Raw genomic sequence first — 20,077 nt, 5'->3', positions numbered from 1 at the left:
CCGCAGTCAAAGAGTTAATGCGGATTAACTTTGGCAAGGCACCAAGGAAATCACAGTAGCTACTATCCATCAGACAATTCTGCCCCGTTCTATTTCATTTTATTTCATTAATTTGGCAACAAAAAGTTTGTTTCTTTACATAATTTAGCTATTCAGTCTAACTTCAGCCAGCAATAAATTGTCTTATAAACTTAACCATTATACTTTAAACATAAACACTTAAATATGTGTGGTGCAGGTGTTAAGTCCCTGCCTACCACCACAGAGACAAGGGGTTCGAATTCTCCACGGTCCCTGTCTTGGCCACAATTGGCCGTGTTCACAGGTGGGAGGCCGGCAGGGGTTAGGGTGATCTCTGTCACTGCACTAGCAACTCATATAGGGCATAGCAGTGGCGGCCATTTTCTGGTTCCACTTCAAAATACTCAATGCATTTTCCCCATCGACATTTCCAAAAATATTTATATCAATTAATTTAAGCCTAGAATCAAGCCATCCAGGGCCCTGGTGAATCATGACCATAAAACATTTTTTTCTCTGATTTTATTTTATATTTAATTATATGATATACTATATTTAATAAATACCCTTTGTTTTGCCGTTTTCAAAAAAGTTTTTTTTCACAGAATCAAACGTTTTATGGTCATGATTCACCAGGACCCTGGATGGCTTGATTCTGGGCTTAAATTAATTGATATAAATATTTTCGGAAATGGCCGCCACTGCTATGCCCTGTAGGTTGGAGGTCAGGTTGTCTGTTCAGTGGGGAGAGATGGTGTGCTCCTCTGCATGCATTAGGTCAGTGGTTTTCAACCTTTTTCATGCCAATGGACCCCTAAATTGATACACATTTGGCCGCGGACCACCCATTTTTTAAAAATGTTTTGTGCCAGGGACCCCCAGAACCAAAGATATCAGTACATTTTCGCTTTAAAAAAATATAAAAATTCGAAGATATGCACACTTTTTCAAGGATTTTCAAAAACAGCAGATCTACAAGCTCATAGCGCGGCACTCGGTGCCGCGCTCTGAGCTTGTATATCTGCTATTTTTGAATAGCCAAAGCTAAGTGGTTAAAAATGATTGTGACACTATGTTAACTAATTTAGCTGGGGACCCCCTGGTACTCCCTCAAGGACCACTGGTGGTCCCCGGACCACTGGTTGAAAACCACTGCATGAAAAGAAACTCCTGGAATCTCCCATTATAAAAAGGATAATTCCTTTTAACAGGTCGTTCATGAAAGTCCTTGCGGTCTTGTTTCCAATGAGAACCTGTGAGCAATTGGGGTTAAGAGTCTTGCTCAGGGACAAATTTCATATCATCGGCACATATGCTGGGATAGCCTGGAATCGAACCTGGGGCAACCAGGGCCAGCTGGTTCCCTAGGCGGGCTCACTAACCACTCAGCTATGGCTGCCCCAAATTATGTATATAGTAAGGAGAGAAATGACTGTCTACACTACACCACCCACATGACCAACTGTAGGGGTTAGCAGTGACGGGAACTACACGTGATGGGGGAAATTGGGAAGTTGTCAATGAAAAGAGAAAAAAAAAAGACTTGTGAGAAGCCAACTTATTTGCAGTTCCCACCGCCTTCTTGGTTTGCATAAACAGGATACTGGCTGGCACTTTTTCATTCACAACACCGCTTAACCCATTAAGACCTGGCACACATCTGTGTCATTTTTAGATTTGAGCTAAAAAGCGCCATGAGCTTGTAGATCTGCTATTTTTGAAAAATCAAGAAAATTTGTGCAAATCTTATGAATATATATTTTTTTGTAAAGGGAACATTTGTAACTCAAATCTTTGCTTCTGGGGGCCTCTGGAACAAAATATTTTGAGATGGGGGTCCGCGGCCAAATACATATAATTTTGGGGTCTTTGACATGAAAAGGTTTGAGAACCACTGACATAGCAACATGTTTTTTTTTTTAAACTGTTAGGATTTAGAAGACATTTTGTAGAATCGGAACCTCTAATGGGTTAAACTGAACCATGAGCTCTCCATTCAGCTGCACCAGGTGACCATGAACATTGAATATTATGCATGCCGTAGCAGGGGTATTTCAATTTATTCCATAGAAGGCAAGGACACTCCAAATTGACTATTTATTTCCACCCAATTGTTAAGCCCCTTAGTCCAAGGGTATAAAGGTAAAGGACACAACGTGATATGAAGGGACTGTACAACTTACATGTATGTATATACATATATATATAAAAGTTTAATTACTTTGGGTTTACTTTGTTTGCACTTGAGTTATCCGTTCACATTTCTGTAAATAGTTATAGGGGTTGACTATTTTGACTACCGGTATATAAATATAAATAAATAAATATATATATATTTTGGGGCTTTTTCTGCCTTTATTGATAGGAAAGTAGACTGACAGGAAACTGGGAGAGAGATGGGGGGGAGACACGCAGCAAAGGTCGTCGAGATCGGGAGTTGAACTCGCGACACGCTGTCAGGCTGGATTATCAGCCTAGGTGCCCAGACGGTTACGCCAACAATCCGGGCCAAACTAATTAAACTTAACAATAGTAAACACAAGACATGTCCTAAAACCCAAACTAAACAATACAGTCTCAAAACAGGTCCCAAACAGCCCGTTGTTTTAGCACAAAGTCTTTCATGCGTTGGTTTTGGTGGGAGGAAAGATTTGAGTGTCTGCCGTTCAGCTGTCGTTCCTCTGTCATCACCGTCTGTTGGCTTCGTATAGGACTCTGCTGGCTGCCCCAGCCAAACCCGCAGCTTCGGCGTCATGGAAGCACCAGCGGGGTACCAGCTGGGAGCACCAATTCTCCACGGACAGAAAGTAAAACGCTTCCAATCTCCCCCGTGCAGAAAGCTGCCAGTGTCAATCAGCCAGTTAAGCCATTAAGCCCGGGAATGCATCTGTGTCATTTTAGATTTTAGCTATGATAATTATTTTACACTTTGTCTATTCAAAAATAGCAGATCTACAAGCTCATAGCGAGGCACAGAGTGCCGCGCTATGAGCTCGTAGATATGCTATTTTTGAAAAATCTTGAAAATGTGTGCAAATATATGAAGACGTATACAGGGAATTTTTTTTATTCAAATCTTTGCTTCTGGGGGTCCCTGGAACAAAATATTTTCAGATGGGGGTCCGCGACTAAATACATATAATTGTGGGTGGTCCTTGACATGAAAAAGTTTTAGAACCACTGAAAACTGTTAGGATTTAGAAGACATTTGTAGATGCGTTCCCCGATTGAATGGGTTAACCCAGTCTCTCCCTGTCCAACAACCTCTCCACCTTGCAAAACACAGAAATAATAAACTAATATAAAGTATACAAAATAATGCCAAATAATACAAAAATAAATACTTTTGGCCATAACTCCCAATATATTCCATATAACATTACCATGTTATAACTATGGTTGAATCTCACCGGTCAGAAATTTATGGTCTTAAATGTGGAAAACGGTTCTGGAACTTAATGTCACTCTGCTGCTGAATGGGTTGAGAGTAAGCCTGGTTTGGAAGGCTTTTATTTTGAGCATCATTGGTCAGAAGGCATTAGGCTTGTTTGATCAATATAATGCAATTTTTCTTCTTTTTTTCCCGACTATCTCTAGTCTCATTACCGCCAATGATGTTCCGCTTCTAGATGTGCAGTCATAGCACAATAGTATGGTAATTGAATGCACAATTATATTACAATATTTTTCTATTCATGTTGGTTACTTTTAAAGAGGCAGTGCCGGGATGTTGGTACTTTTTTCTGTTTTGTATTCTTTTATGGAGTTGACTTTACTCTAGAGACCATCCGCTATGGATAAAATATGCAAGGCTGTCTTTCCTGGGCATCTTAACTTTTTTGTAAGCGGCAAGCTTCTGTCAAATGGGTGCATAGAAACAGACAGGACTGCGTATCGAGACCATATACCTCCCATCGCATTCATTAATATCAAATCACATAATAAAATAATACAGCATGTGTGGTGTCGCACCTAATGTGAATGCACCTGAACAATCAGGAAATGTATTTGTGAAGTAATGTGCAATGGTCTTTGATAGTCTGTGTAATCCATGCATGTAAAACACTATTTGTTGCAGCTAATGTCTTACACCAGCATAGTTTTTTTTTGTGGAGCCATGTTTATTAATAGGAGAACTTGACGTGTTTAAAAATGGTGCACTCCTACATGATTAATGAACGAGTTGGGAGCAGCACACACCACACAGCCACGCACATGAACACACCAAAGGTTGTGCTCCGCAGGGACCAGTGGTGGGAAAAGTACTCAAATGTTTTACTTAAGTAAAAGTACCAATACTGCAATGTAGAAGTACTTAAAATGTACTTGAGTAAAAGTACAAAAGTATTGGTATCAAAATGTACTTAAAGCACTAAAATGTTTGAAAATAGCAGATCTACAAGCTCACAACGCATCGCATCGCGACGCGTTCTGAGCTTGTAGATCGGCTATTTCTAAATAGCCTAGGTATAAAACAGAGCTAAAGTGGTATATGTATGTTTTGTAATGTAATCATTTATATCTGCAAAGTAAGTAGTAACTAAAGTTTTCAAATAATTGTAGTGGAGTAAAAGTACAATATTTTCCTCTGAGATGTAGTGGAGTAGAAGTAAAAGTATAGACAATTGGAAATACTCCAGTAAAGTAAAAAAGTACCTCAAAATTGTACCTCAGTACAGTACTTGTGTAAATGTACATTACTTAGTTACTTAACACCACTGGCAGGGACCACCAGTGTGTTCCAGAGGTCCCCATCCTCACACAGACCGATGGTCAGTGAGAGTAATGCTTTGGCGAGGGCACAAGTCCATTGTCACGCCACGTCAACTTTACAGGATTCAACAAATGTCTTCTAAATCCTAACGGGTTTCTGAAAAACGTATGTTGCCATATCAGTGGTGCTCAAACTTTTTTCATATCAAAGACCCTCAAATCTAAAAATTATATGTATTTGGCCGCCGACCCCCATCTTAAATATTGAGTTCCAGGGACCCCCAGAAGTAAAGATTTGAGTTACAAATGTTCGCTTTAAAAAAATATATATTTTCGCACTATGAGCTTGTTTATCTGCTATTTTTGAATAGCCAAAGTATAAAATAATGGTTCTAGCTAAAATCTAAAATGACACAGATTGAACCCTGGGTTAAAAGAGTGGGTGAAATGACTTTCTCTACTCTTGGCGGCCATAGCTGAGTGGTTAGTGAGCCCTCCTAGGGAGCCAGAGGCCCTGGTTGCCCCAGGTAAGATTCCAGGCCACGCCAGCATGTGTGTCGATGAAATGAAATTTGTCCCTGAGCAAGACTCTTAACCCCTAATTGCTCACAGGCCCTCATTGGAAACAAGCCCGCAAGGACTTTCATGAACGTCCTGTTAAAAGGAATTACAAGCTCCCAATGAATCACAGTTACCAAATAGATAATCTTGAGAGTAGAGAGAAGGAAAGAAAAACGAAACATATAACCCAAACCAATGTCAAGCTGTGTGCTCAATGAATAAATAAAATATAATAGAAATAAAGTACCTCAGTCTCCTGTGCAAGTAGCAGCAGATATGAAATATTTATGAAGTGGGTGGCCCTGAAGTCCCAACCTGGAATGAACTGTGGGGGTGTGTCCACAGAAAAGAAACTGCATTTTAACTCTTACTGTACTTAAAAAAAATTTATTTCTCTATTATAATAATACATGATGCTCATTTAGGAGGAAATAAGACTGTGGCACTGCCTCTTTATATAGTTCAGTTTTGGACAATTAAATCGTCAAGCACGTCTTTTATAGACAAAAAAAAAATCTATATTAAAAAAAGGCTAGTAGGCATTAAGACATCAATGTGATGTTATTCATGCTACACATTATAGCACAGATTGCAAAGTGGTTGGAACGTGGATGACATGAGTTAATACTGTACCTCTGCTGATACCGCAACAGTCAAGATATGCCACTTCAACCTTAGATATGAGTTTGGCCCTTTCCTGTGATTGTGTCCTTGTCTTTTAACCTTTTTTGACCAAAATGTTGTTGTCTTTGCGGCAGCCTGCTGATCATTCCCACCAAGTATTGTGAAAGTTCGTCCCTCCTCCGTTCTTAACTTTATTTTGTTTACAGACAGAATTTTAACATTATGACATCTTTTGATCTAATTTTGCACAAGGAATCCAACGCATCAAACCCCATCTTACCAAGTGTCTTTGTTCTTGAGATATTATGACCAATTGACATTTTGACTTTGACCTTGATTGTGACCGTGACCTTCACAACCCTAAAGTTCACCAGGGCAGCTTACTGATCATTTTCTCTTTTTTTTTGTGATTTCTTTTTGGGCTTTTTATGCCTTTTATTATAGATAGGACAAGTAGGCTGACAGGAAATGGGGAGACAGAGATGGGGGGTGACACGCAGCGAAGGCCGTCGGGATCGGGACTCGAACCCGCAACCCGCTGTCAGGCTACATTGTAACCTAGGTGCCTGCATGGACCGCTACGCCAGCAGTCCAGGGCGGCCACTGATCATTTTCAGTTAAATGAACATCCATCCATCCATCCTCGTTGTTTTGCTAACAGCAGTGGTGGAAAAAGTACTCCGATGTTTTACTTAAGTAAAAGTATCAATGCTGCAATGTAGAAGTACTCTGTTACAAGTAAAAGTCCGGAATTCAAAATTTACTGCGTAAAAGTTCAAAAGTATTGGTATCAATATGTACTTAAAGTACCAAAAGTAAAAGTACTAAAATGTTTGAAGTATAAAATAGGACTAAAGTGGTTAATGTATGTTTTATAATGTAATAATTTATATCTACAGTACAAAGTAACTAGTAACTGAAGTTTTCAGATAATTGTAGTGGAGTAAAAGCACAATATTTGCCTCTGAGATGTAGTGGAGTAGAAGTAAAAGTATTGAGAATTGGAAATACTCCAGTAAAGTAAAAATACCAAAGAATTGTACTTAGGTACAGTACTTGAGTAAATGTACTTAGTTACTTTACACCACTGGCTAACAGACAGACAACCAGTCAAACAGAATGGGGTGAAAACAAACAGTTGGTTACTTACTTACTTACTTAGTCCTCTTATTCCTGTTTGGGAAATAAGGCTTTGACAATTCAAAGCCATTCATCTTGGTGTTGTGCTACTTTCCTTGGATCGCCCCCATGTACAGTAAGCATAATTTCCTTTAGCTCCCCTTCAACTGCTCTCCGCCAGGTGTTCTTTGGCCGTCCAGGCTACCATTTTCCAGGTGTTGTGGGGCTTAATGCTGCCTTCTGTATCCTGTCCTTGTCCATTCTTAAGGATGTGACCTGGTTTGATTTCACAGGACTTTTTTTTTCAAAAAAATGTACATAAAGTGTTAAAATTATGTTTTTATGTGGACACGCCTCCAGTTCATTAAGTATACCTGGTTCTCACCTTAGCACCTCCTCCACCACCTTAGCACCACCCACCTGTCCTAGTCCCTCCTCCTCCTCATGCCCACACCTGTTGTGTTATGATAATGAGGGGGAGGGTATAATTTTACTGTGTCATTAAATGGCTGTTTCTCTATTGGCACGTTTGACCCTCAAGGTTTCAGCCTCCAGGAAGAAACTCAAAATAGTCAGAGAAGACATAAAACACCATAAAAACACCACCAGGGGGCTTGATGAAGTTCTATCAACCTCATAGACACATGAAAAACAGAAAAAGTGCAAAACCATGGCACCACCTCTTTAAGGATGTGACCTGGTTTTATTTCACAGACCACATATCCGCATTCCTTGTTGCCGTACTGCTCTTTAACTTATTAGTTAATTTGTTCGGGACAGAAGATTCGGCAGATTTTTCTCAAGCACCCTTTGTGGAAGGAACTTATTTTATTCAACTTTTAACCACTCGCCAGCATTCTGAGCTCTACATGAGTACATATTTTTACATTGCAGTTTAATCTTAGTCCTGAGATTGTATTGTCTCCATTTCCAGATTGTAAATGCCCCTTGGGCTTTGGTGAGCCTCGCTTGTGTCCTTTTTTTGGCTCTGCTTTCCTTGTATGCCTTGCAGGTACTGTGAGTGTGAAGTCCTCTGCATAGTCAAGTGGCACACCGTTGACGGTGAAAGGAGTAAGGTTGATGGTGTTAACCCGTTCAATCCGGGAACGTGTCTCTGTCATTTTAGATTTCTTTGGCTATTCAAAAATAGCAGATCTACAAGCTCATAGCGTGGCACCGAGTGCCGCACTATGAGCTTGTAATCTGCTATTTTTGAAAAATCATGAAAAGTTGTGCAAATATTTAATTTCTTTCCTTTTTTTTTTGGCGGACATTTGTAACTCAAATCTTTGCCTCTGGGGGTCCCTGGAACTAAATATTTTACAAATGTTCGCTTTAAAAAATATATAATCCAAGATTTTGCTACGAATTTTCACGATTTTTCAAAAATAGCAGATCTACAAGCTCATAGCGCGGCCGCGCTATGAGCTTGTAGATCTGCTATTTTTGAATAGCCGAAGAAATCTTAAAATGACACAAATGATGCTTTCCCGATCTTAAAGGGTTAATGCACACGACTTGTGTCTTTGAGGATTTAAATGAAGAAAGACCTGCCTGCTTTGCATAATCATTGATCAGTTTTTTTCGTGATTCCTCTTTGAGGAGAGGGCCATTGGGTTATCAGCAAAGTCGAGATCTTCTAAGTGGGAGGAAGGCGTCGACTGAATTCCTCTGGGCATATAGTACAGCGTGTAGTGTGCCCGTGATCCAGTCGATGGTAACTAGTAAGAGGATGGGCAATACAGTCTGTCGCCATATTGATTCCACTGGAAACCATTGTGAGGGCGTTTCAGCCTTAAGAAGACCTGTGCTCAGAGGAGCAATCCTTTGTAGTCGCTATTGTCTTTAAAGAAAAATATGTATTTTATTGTTTTTATCTTAAATTAGAATGATTAGTTCAATGAACTATTGCACCCTATTGTACATTAGATTAAACAACTAGACGGCATGCCCCCAAGACAGAGGAGGTTAGAAGAGAGGCAAGAGAGTGAGTTACTTGCAGGCATTTCCCAAATGTTCTTCTTTAACCCATTAAATCCTGGAACGCATCTGTGTCATTTTAGATTATTAATATTTAAAAATAGCAGATCTACAAGCTCATAGCGCGGCACTCGGTGCCGCGCTATGAGCTTGTAGATCTGCTATTTTAGAAAAAACGCTTTTGAATCGGAAAAAAACGCTTTTGAATCGGAAAAAAACGCTTTTGAATCGGGAATCGTTTGTTTTGAAAAAAATCGATAAAAATCGGAATCGTGACCCCAAGAATCTGAATCGAATCGTGAGATAGCAGACGATTCACAGCCCTAGTTCTCGGTCTCAATGGGTTAACAAGATGACAGAGGTTTTGTGCCCACATTGTTTGATAAGTTTTGGATGAGCTCCTGCAGCCCCTGTCTGCAGTTTCCACCTCTGCTGAGCTCAGCAGTCGATCAAGCAGAGAGAGAGAGAGAGAGAGAGAGGACACCGGGCTGGGTGGTTGTGGTTCAGTACATCTCCGACCCTTCGTTTTCAGTCAGCCAGGATGATCTATTATGAACTGACACGACCATTCATCTACGAGGTGAACCTGAGCATCAGTGTCTTGATGAAGTTACACCATCAAAGTTATTGTGGTTCTTGTTGTTACTATTGTAAGCTGGTTTTGACAGTAAATGATTGGATATAGAATATGATATGATATCAATATGATATGATTATTATATTAGGTGATTTTCTTTGGTTAAAATAAGTGTTAAAGGAGAGATCCGGCCAGGTTATCTTTGATATGTCGCTAATCACTCACCAACATAGAAAGGGCCGTTGAGTTATTCCAGAGAATCCCCTGTCGTCCATTCTGCAGACCCCTTGCAGCGGCATAATGGGAGACGTGTGTAAGAGTGAATATCGTCTATTTTAACAGATGCTACGTTTTTTTTTTCTTCTACTACTCATCGTGGAGTCTCATGATACTCAAACATGCGCTGAATGTCCCACATGAGCATGAGCTGGCACACGCCAGGTTCTGTGAGAGAAACAAGCAACCAGCGTCATGTCGTTCTGCATTAGCGGTCTGCATTATGGCGCTGCAAGGGGTCTGCAGAATGGACAACAGGGGCAGATCTGGAAATATTCAACGTTCCTTTGTATGTTGGTGAGTGATTAGCGACACATCAAACATACAACCTAAAATGACCGGCACTCTCCTTTAAATAGCTCAATATTCTGATAGTACTCATTGCTATTGTGTTTGTTCAATTACAGGAGTCTCCAGCTCTTTATTAAACATAAAATGCTTTTTCAGGTCGGGATACCAATTTTATCCAATCAGGATAGAGAACTCAGACAGGATACAGATTAAACAAGTGAACTTGGAAGTGATGACACTAAGAAATGAGCAGACACAATTGGAACTGTAACACTATAAAAAAATTAAGCTGATAAATGGGTACTCTCTCCTGATTGGCTGAGATTTTGTCACCTACCTGAAAATTTATGTTCTGTTTAATAAACAGCTGGAGAGACATGGAGACTCCCGTTACTGAACAAACACTGAGTCTATAGCAATGATGACTATCAAAATATAATGCTTCAACCTTATAACATTTTTTTTTTTGTTTTAACCAAAAAATATCACTTGCCCTACCTTTGTAATTGGTTTACAACAGAAGTCTATGGGAGTGTCGTAACTCTCTCCCATTAGCTCTTCACCGGCCGAGTGCCACCACCTCCTGTGCCTGCATGTTTACAACTAAAGTCCTTCCAGCGTTTCACACAGCGTTCAGCCATATACTAGGTTTTGTCCTCATCGTGTTTACCCCCCGCCGCCCCCCAGCTACACTGTGTCAGATTGACTTCTAGGTGTATGCATGCATAGCGGAAAACGTTGGCCATTTCCAAATTCTATTTGAACGTCTCACAGGACACTCGGTGTGCTCCTCCTGAATGTCAAGTGTGAGCCGAGCACCTTTTTGAACAAGCTAAACTCTCCTGACTTCACAGAGAGAGATGACAGAAGTGAGAGAGTGTCAAGTGCAGAAAGACGTGCCTTTGACTAGGCTGGTTTTGAGGCGGGAGTTCTAAACCCTCTGAGCCTGTGTAAGACACAGCGCAAGCCTTAAATCACTCGTACCCAGTGTTATACAGACCCTAAAGGAATCTGAGATGGCAATGAACTAATTCAACCAACTTTCTGGCCAATCTCTGACATATTTACACATAAAACAATCAAATTCAAAGACTGAATGCAGAATAAGCCTGTAGGGAATGAGCCAATCTGGAGTCACTATTACAAATGCAATAGTAATACACAATTATAGCTATCCAAACCGATGACAGTATTTGTTTTGGAATGGTTTATGATTATGAAAAGTAATTAATGCAGTGAGGGAGTCGGGATGTTAAATAGAGGATTCTGATTGCAAAAAGTTTTGAATAACTTAAAACTATTTTTTACCATCTTTAAGTTGCATTGAAAAGATTACAGTAAGTTGTAGAGATTTAACAATATTGTAGTTATCATGATATTGTGATAACAAATGTCTCAATATTATCGAGACGGCAACCACCATTATATTGTTTTTGGTTGAACATCAGCGGGTAATGACTGTGTGGCTCACGAGGCTAGCAGCACAGCCAGACAGTTATTCCACAATCTCCGAAGGCTATATAGAGTCTGTAACTACATCTCCCGAAAGCCGAGAATGGAAGCTGTCATCTGTTAGTCATTTCCGTTCACGAAAATGTATTTTATTTTTGAATTTCCATTTCTGATAAGCAGCAAGCTATATATGCTTCGATCATTTTGAATTATATGAGACAAATTTGCCTGTAAAGACGAAATGGAGGTCACGTCACATCCGCTTTATCATTTGAAAATTGTGGGAGGCAACAGTCTGGCTCGCGAGACTAGCAGTGGAGGGACCATGTGTTCACAGTGACTATACTGTATGTGCCGATACTTGCGCAGATTAACTGATCTTTCATCCCTCCCGTAAGAAACCTCAGAGATTTCAGCAAGACTGCGCAAGACACATGATGCGGAACCAAGTATCAATTAGCTAACCGCTCTGTACCAAGAGACAAAAGCCACAGAGGCTCAAATAAGTAGAGTGCATCTCATTAACCACAAATGGGTGGACTACACAAACTACTCGGTGCAATATTACAGTCACAGCTCTCTTTTTTCCCCCTTAAACATTGTGATAAATGTTGTGTGACGTGTAGGCCTACTTGTTATCATGATATTAGCATGGCGTGAGTATTTGTTTCATCCCTAACAGGTTGTAATTTCTACGTGAAACTGTGCTCATAAATTTGTTATTATTTTTCCGGTTTGTACATATCTATTTTTAGGGGCAAATGCTCACGCTGTAAAACTCTGCAAATGTGGTTATTCTGCTATAGCCTGGAGGGAAGATTGCTCTGTGATTGGCTTGTTCGTTTCTAGGCCAACTGGCCGACCAATGGTGTAATTTCATGAGTCAGTGACTCGGTGACGGACTCGGTCAGTCAGAGACGTACACCTTTATAGGGCTGGCCCCGCTATATGTGTGTGTGGTCCAGCCATAAATGTAGCTATTCCCAACCTGCCTCACTGGCATCCTTGAACGACATTTCTTGCAACAACAAGCAGATATTCAGAGACGCTCGGCTTCCAGGGGAAGTGAAAAGGACGTCCTGTCAAAGAGCTGTCTGTGTGGTCTATCCTTGACTGGTGTATCCATCAGCAGCATCTCTTCACTGTTTTGTGTGTGTGTGTGTGTGTGTGTGGGGGGGTGTGTGTGTGTGTGTGTGTGTGTGTGTGTGTGTGTGTGTGTGTGTGTGTGTGCATAAATGAATGCAAAATGGTGTGTACACCTCTTGTGTTCCTGCCATCTTTTATTTAGAAGTTAGAAATTTGAATGTGCGTCGACGCGTGCATTGCATGCCTATTTGTGTGTGTGGAACCCCCCCCCCCCCCCCCCCCCTCTTCGTTCGTTCCCCTGTCCTCTCCACAGCAGCTGAGCACTTGACATGACATGTCTCTCCTCTCCACAACAATCACTTTTGGCATCACGTCTCTGTCTCGCTGGTTCCTTGCGTGCATGCATGTGCGTGTACTGTACGTACATGTGCACGTTTGTGTGTGTGTGCACGTGCACTCGTGCATGCACTCTGGGCGTGCCATGCCTCAGTAGCCTGCCACTGACAGCGAGGCCGAGCCACAGTTTGCCTCTTTGCCCGCCCTATACTCCTTCATTTGTGGAGCAGAGAGCTTTTCATCTCTCCCTTTCTCTCGCTCTCCCTGTCATCCCCCCTTTCTTTATGTTTAGTGTGTGTGTCCCTGGCCCTGCCTTCATAACAAAGCCCCTCTCTGAAACTTGACATGGCTGCGGTTCACGATCACAACACAGTGAATTCTCCTTGTAGGTGGAGTTGCTGCATGGGTACTCGAGAGGAGGGAGCTAAAAGCTCCTCGTACTTGTGCATTCACTGCACAAGCATTCATTAATTATTTTTTATCTACTACTCATTTACATTTAGGATATACGGCAGAAGAGTTTGAAGGGTCCGCGCATCGCACTCGTCTTCTCCATGTGCGCGACTGTAATTAGCAAGATATGCTAATAATGAGTGCTTGGTGTATGCCGGGCTAACGAACCGCGGTGCTATCGTCCGGAGCGAGGGCTTGGATTAGTCCCCCCCTAGTATCTCCACCCCCCCCACCCCCCTTCCTGCCCAAGTCTAACAAGGTCTCCAAATGAAAGCTGTTAATTAAGGAGGATGAGGAAATGTAATTATACCCAACCACTGTTACGGAGACTTTGTGTGCGTGCGTGTGTGTGTGTGTGTGTGTGTGTAATTTGCCGGGTTTCTTTGTGATCTTTTTAGATGGCCATGTTGTGACAGGGCGTTCACACACATTGTAACCTAATCTGTTAATGTCACTGTATCTTGCAGCCAGGCATAATAATAACCACATGGGAAATTAAGATGGCCACGGGAGGTGAAATGAATCGGAGGTGTTTGTGTGTGTGTGTGCGTTTGTGGCGAAACACACGGTTACCTTGTGACTCTTCATTAGAGGCCATTTGCATCCACAGTGTTTGATGCAAAAATCTATGACTTATCACAAACAAGGAGATCGTATTATTTAAAGATGTTGCTGTACACAGCTTTAGCTTATTTTGTATAATTATTTTTGTGTGATGTAGAATCTTAAGGCAAGACTGTGTGATATAGAATCTTAACCCATTAAAGGAGAGATCCGGCCATTTTAAGTGTTATCTTTGATGTGTCGCTTTATTTTTTTCTACTTCAGCTGCATTGCTGTGCTCAAATCTATTTAACATGCACAGAATACAGGTTTCTTAATTGTGATCCATGCAGCCTAGATGTTTTTCTTTTGTTTTTGTTTTTTATCAACAATCAAATAACTGAGCCTTTACCCAAAAATAGCAGTGTCTGAAGACTGCTCCCATATCTAGTATAATTGTTCAAAAACATTTTTTATCTGTGACAACGCGGGGTTGGGAAGGCAGCTTATTTTCACTGTCTCACTGTACTTTGTTTTTCTGTCTTTTAAAAAGGAAATCACAAAAAAAAAACTGTTTTCTCAAGAGTTTTAGTGGAAACGTTCCACATCTTTTTCTGGAAATGAGTAAATAAAGAAGTATTTTTACTGTCACGGAGCTCCAGTGAGGCAGGGCAGAGATGGAGCTTGATCCCTTCTAAGTCTTTCTGTTATTCTGAACAGTAATTGCATCATTAAGTCCATCATACTGGGGACGGCGCTTGTCGTTGGTCAACACGCGCAGTGACGGCAGCGCTTTCATCTTAACCCAATAAAACCAGGAACGCATCTGTGTAACCACTTAAACGATCATTTTATACTTTGGCTGTTCAAAAATAGCAGATATACAAGCTCATAGCGCGGCACCGAATGCCGTGCTACGAGCTTGCAGATCTGCTATTTTTGAAAAATCTTTAAGATTTGGGAAAATCTTTGAATATGCATATTTTTAAAGCAAACGTTTGTTACTCAAATCTTTGCTTCTGGGGGTCCCTGGAACAACATATTTTCAGATGGGTGTCCGCAGCCAAATGCATATAATTTTGGAGGTCCTTGACATGAAAAAGTTTGAGAACCACTGATATAGCAGCATAGGTTTATTCAGAAAACTGTTACGATTTGGAAGACCTTTGTAGAATCTGAACGTCAGGCCTTAATGGTTTAACCACCGACGCAGCCATTGTATACCCTCATCTGCAGCCGTCTTGCCCCCCTGTTTTTATGTGTGTGTTTTTATCTATTTTATTTTTAAAGTTATAGCTTGGTGTGTTTTTTTCCTCTGTCCACTGCTAGGGGTGGAGTCATGCCTGCAGGCACGCAGCTGGATTCCTGAGCCTGAGTACGAGTCAGGAGAAGGCCCCCAGCGCAGCCGTATCAACAGATGTAGCTTGGTAAGTCTGAAACATGAAGACGGGACAAAGAGTCGCACTCAGACATCAAACGCTCCAATTACATGATAATAAGCCACGATAGGCCTTCAGTCCATCTGTAGCCATAAGGACATGCATGTCGTTTTGTTTAGCTACTTGTAGAGGATGTTGACTATTATTAGCAGCCCGTTGAGATGCTTAGCAGAGTGCAATACAGTGCTGTCCTTGGAACAGGAAGACAGGATAACAAAGACATGCCGTTTGAATGGTCGGCAACCTACCCGGCGAGGTTTACAGCATCGTGTCCCCTTCCTCTTCGTTTTGTGCAGTGAAAATGGTCGCTGTTGATCAGTGGTGTAAAGTAACTAAGTACATTTACTCAAGTACTGTACTTGTTTTTTTTTTTTTTTTTTACTTTAGTGGAGTATTTACAATTTTCTATACTTTTACTTCTACTCCACTACATCTCAGAGGCAAATATTGTACTTTTCCTCCACTACAATTATTTGAAAACTTTAGTTACTTTGCAGATACACATTATTATATTATAAAACATACATTAACCGCTTTAGCCATATTTTATACATAGGCTATTTGAAAATAGCCGATGTACAAGCTCACAACGCGTCGCATCGCGACGCGTTGTGAGCTTGTAGATCTGCTATTTTCAAACATTTTAGTACTTTTACTTTTGGTAAGTATATTTTGATGCCAATACTTTTGCACTTTTACTCAAGTAACATTTTGAACACAGGCCTTTTACTTGTAACAGAGCATTTTTATATTGTGGTATTGATACTTTTACTTAAGTAAAATATCTGAGTTCTTATACTAATACTAATACCACCACTGCTGTTGATAAGACAGTGTTGATTATAAATTAAGGACATGCCTGCGAGAGGGAACAAGAGCGAAGTGGAGTCAGTGGACACACTATATTTGGTGAAACTCTTGAGAAACCAATTTACAGCCAGCAACAATTGAGCTCATTAATGCTGCGAATAGAACGGCCTCAGGTGGCCCCGATTTGCTGCCGTTCCTGCTGCTTTAAAAAAGCAATGCAAAGAATTGTTGGGGGAACGAGAGGCACCGCAGCACTTTGTCTCCAGTGATGTAAAGTAACTAAGTACATTTACTGTACTGTACATTTACATTTAAGTACTGTACTTAAGTACAATTTTGAGTTACTTATACTTTACTGGAGTATTTCCAATTGTCTGTACTTTTACTTCTACCCCACTACATCTCAGAAGCAAATATTGTACATTTACTCCACTACAATTATTTGAAAACTTTAGTTACTAGTTACTTTGAAGATATAAATGATTACATTATAAAACACACATTAACCACTTTAGCCCTATTTTATACCTAGGCTATTTGAAAATAGCAGATCTACAAGCTCACAACGCGTCGCATCGCGATGCGTTGTGAGCTTGTAGATCTGCTATTTTCAAATATCTTAGTACTTTTACTTTTGGTACTTTTAAGTACATTTTGATACAAATACCTTTGTACTTTTACTCAAGTGAATTTTGAATTCTTGACTTTTACTTGTAACAGAGTACTTCCACAGCATTGCAGAATAAATACTTTTACTTAAGTAAAACATTTGAGTACTTTTTCCACGTTGTCTCTTGGCTCGGAAACAAAAGTCGTTATAAAAGCGCCCGCACGCGCGCTGAGACTCAAACGCCCAAACCGCTGTGTGTGTACCCACACTGTTGGTAATGCAACAGCAGAGCTGTGAGACCGAGTCGATGCAATGATTCAGCATTAAAATTCATTACAAGCAAAAGGGAAACGGTAACAGGGAGCCACTTTGTTCCCCTCCGCCTCTGTTCTCGTTAAGACTGTGAGGTTTTACCCTGTGTGAATCCCGCTGAATGATTAACATCTTTTAACCCATTAAGACCGGGAAAGAATATGTGTTATCTTTTTTAGATTTTTTGGGGCTATTCAAAAATAGCAGATATACAAGCTCGTAACGCGGCACCGAGTGCCGCGTTACGAGCTTGTAGATCTGCTATTTTGGAAAAATCTAAAAATAATTTGTGCAAATCTTTGAATATATATTTTTTAAAGGGAACATTTTAAACTCAAATCTTTGCTTCTTGGGGGATTCTACAAATGTCTTCTAAATCCTAACAGTTTAAAAAAAAAAACTTATGTTGCTCTAATATTAGTGGTTCTCAAGCTTTTTCATGTCAAGGACCACCCAAAATTATATGTATTTGGCCACGGACCACCATCTCAAAATATTTTGTTCCAAGGACAGAGGCAAAGATTTGAGTTACAAATGTTCCCTTTAAAAATATATATATATTCAAATATTTGCACTTAAAGGTCAAGAGCAGATCTACAAGCTCATAGCGCGGCAATGAGCTTGTAGATCTGCTATTTTTGAATAGCCAAAGATATGGATAAAGTGGTTACACACTACACAGTTGCGGTTCCCGGTCTTAAAGGGTTAAATGGCTGGAAGATAAGGGATCTAACTCCTGGCTGTTTCTCTTTGGGAGCCAGGCCTTTGATGCTGCAGAAAGTGCTAATGTGGAACAGGGAGCTGCATGAATCATGAAACGACTCGCTTGCGATTCGTTGGGCGGCGTTGATGTCTAATTTCTCTGTCTGTCTCTCTCTCTCTCTGTCCCTCTCTCTCTGGCTACCCACTGCGTTCTCCCTCCTCCTTCTCCTTTCCTCCCTCGTCTCGTGTGCTCCGTTTCCGTGAACCCCCCCGCCCCGGTGTAGTAGTACATTTACTCAAGTACTGTTCTTAAGTACAATTTTGAGGTACTTTTTACTTTGCCGGAGTATTTCCAATTGTCTATGCTTTTACTTCTACTCCGCCACATCTCAGAGGCAAATATTGTACTTTTACTCCACTACAATTATTAGAAAACTTTAGTTACCAAGTTACTTTGCAGATATAAATACATTACATTATAAAACATACATTAACCACTTTAGCCCTATTATGGACCTAGGCTATTTGAAAATAGCCAATCTACAAGCTAACAACGCGTCGCATTGCGACGTTTTGTGAGCTTGTAGATCTGCTATTTTCAAAGATTGTAGTACTTTTACTTTTGGTACTTTAACTTGTGAGCTTGTAGATCGGCTATTTTCAAAGATTGTAGTACTTTTACTTTTGGTACTTTAACTTGTGAGCTTGTAGATCGGCTATTTTCAAAGATTGTAGTACTTTTACTTTTGGTACTTTAACTCCATTTTGATACCAATACCTTTGTACTTTTACTCAAGTAAATTTTGAATTCCGGACTTTTACTTGTAACGGAGTACTTCTACATTGCAGTATTGTTACTTTTACTTAAAGTAATACTAGGTAACGTTTTCAACAAAACTAAAGTTAAATTGTATATCTTTTGCGAGTGGCAAAAGTTTCACAACACCCACTCCGTGAATTTCACCCCCGGAAGCCTTTTATTTATATATTTTCTATTGAACGTGTACGGGGGGGACTTTCCCGGGAAAATGACGTTCCTGGCCAACGTCATGACGTCGTGGCCGACGTCCTCAGGAACTACCGCAACGGTTTCCGGTTTGGCCAGGAACTACCGCGCTATTAACAAAAAGGAACCTCACGCTGATTTTAAGAGAATGTAGTATTGGGAGATCGAAAAAGAACAGAAAAAGAAAGCACAGCTCATGGTAACTAATGCTCCACTGGCTAAGAGAAACGATCCGTAGATAGTATAAAACAATTAAAAGATCGCTTTTTGAAACGCTTCCGGCTTCCGGTGAAAACGAATGGAATTCTGGGTAATCGAGGACTAGGGAAATTGTATGCAGTGACGGTAGTGACCAGCAGAGGTTGCTAAAAATCGTTATTTGTGATTTTGCATTGTACAACTTTAAGACACTGAACCCCTGAACCCCTAATTGCTCCCGATGAGCAGGTTGGTGCCTTGCATGGTTTCCTCCGCCATCGGTGTATGAGTGTGTGTGTGTGTGTGTGTGTGTGAATGGGTGAATGTAATGCACAATCTATGTAAAGTGCTTTGATAAAAGCGCTATATAAATGCACCATTTACCATTTGGGTACTTTTTCCACCACTCCCCCCCCCCCCCCTCCCGGTGTCTCAGCTCCCGCCTCTCTTCGACGGCTGCTTCTTCTTCCTGCTGGGCTCCTTCAAGGCGCCTCCCAAGCAGGAGCTCGTCCGGCTGCTGAGGGAAGGCGGCGGCACGCTCCTGGTCCGGCAGCCCAAGCCCGACAGCGACGTCACGCAGACGCTGAGCGCCGCCGCCTACCACGCCTACCCGCCGGGCTCGGACCAGGCCCTGTGCACCCAGTACATCCTGTACGACCCCCGAGGCGGACACAAGCCGGCGGAGGTGAGGCGCGGCAAGGTGTGGTCGGCCCCCTCCTCCTGGCTCATTGGCTGCATCGCGGCCTTCCGCCTCCTGCCCGTGCCGGAACTCTAAGCCTTAAGTTTGGTTCAGTTTGACCCAAGGGGCCAGCTTGAGAGTTGTACATTGAGTGTAATAAGGAAGTGAGTTCAAGTGACAGTTCATATGAATGCCCTGTAGTTTCGCTGTTTTACCCCTGCTGGGTAAGCGGATGGGTTTTTGACGAACTTCCGACTTGATTTTCTTACTTTAACACATTGCATGCCAG

General features: G+C 41.1%; 1 protein-coding gene across 1 annotated transcript in view; it reads left to right on the top strand.

Moving 5' to 3' along the window:
- bard1 (BRCA1 associated RING domain 1) overlaps window positions 1-19,884 on the top strand; it is a gene marked incomplete at its 3' end in the record, with an annotated part of 50,613 nt that extends 30,729 nt beyond the window's left edge. Inside the window, exons 12-13 of the mRNA XM_080457055.1 lie at window positions 15,362-15,459; window positions 19,546-19,884. Of these exons, the coding sequence (XP_080313181.1) occupies window positions 15,362-15,459; window positions 19,546-19,884 (437 nt within the window). The remainder of the gene's footprint in view (window positions 1-15,361; window positions 15,460-19,545) is intronic.
- Between the last annotated feature and the right edge of the window lie 193 nt (window positions 19,885-20,077).

This window comes from Gymnoscopelus braueri (assembly GCF_963280865.1).
Source record: "Gymnoscopelus braueri genome assembly, chromosome: 18".
Lineage (NCBI taxonomy): Eukaryota > Metazoa > Chordata > Actinopteri > Myctophiformes > Myctophidae > Gymnoscopelus > Gymnoscopelus braueri.
The sequence above is the reverse complement of the archived record's forward strand: the minus strand, read 5'-3'. Positions and strand labels throughout refer to the sequence as shown.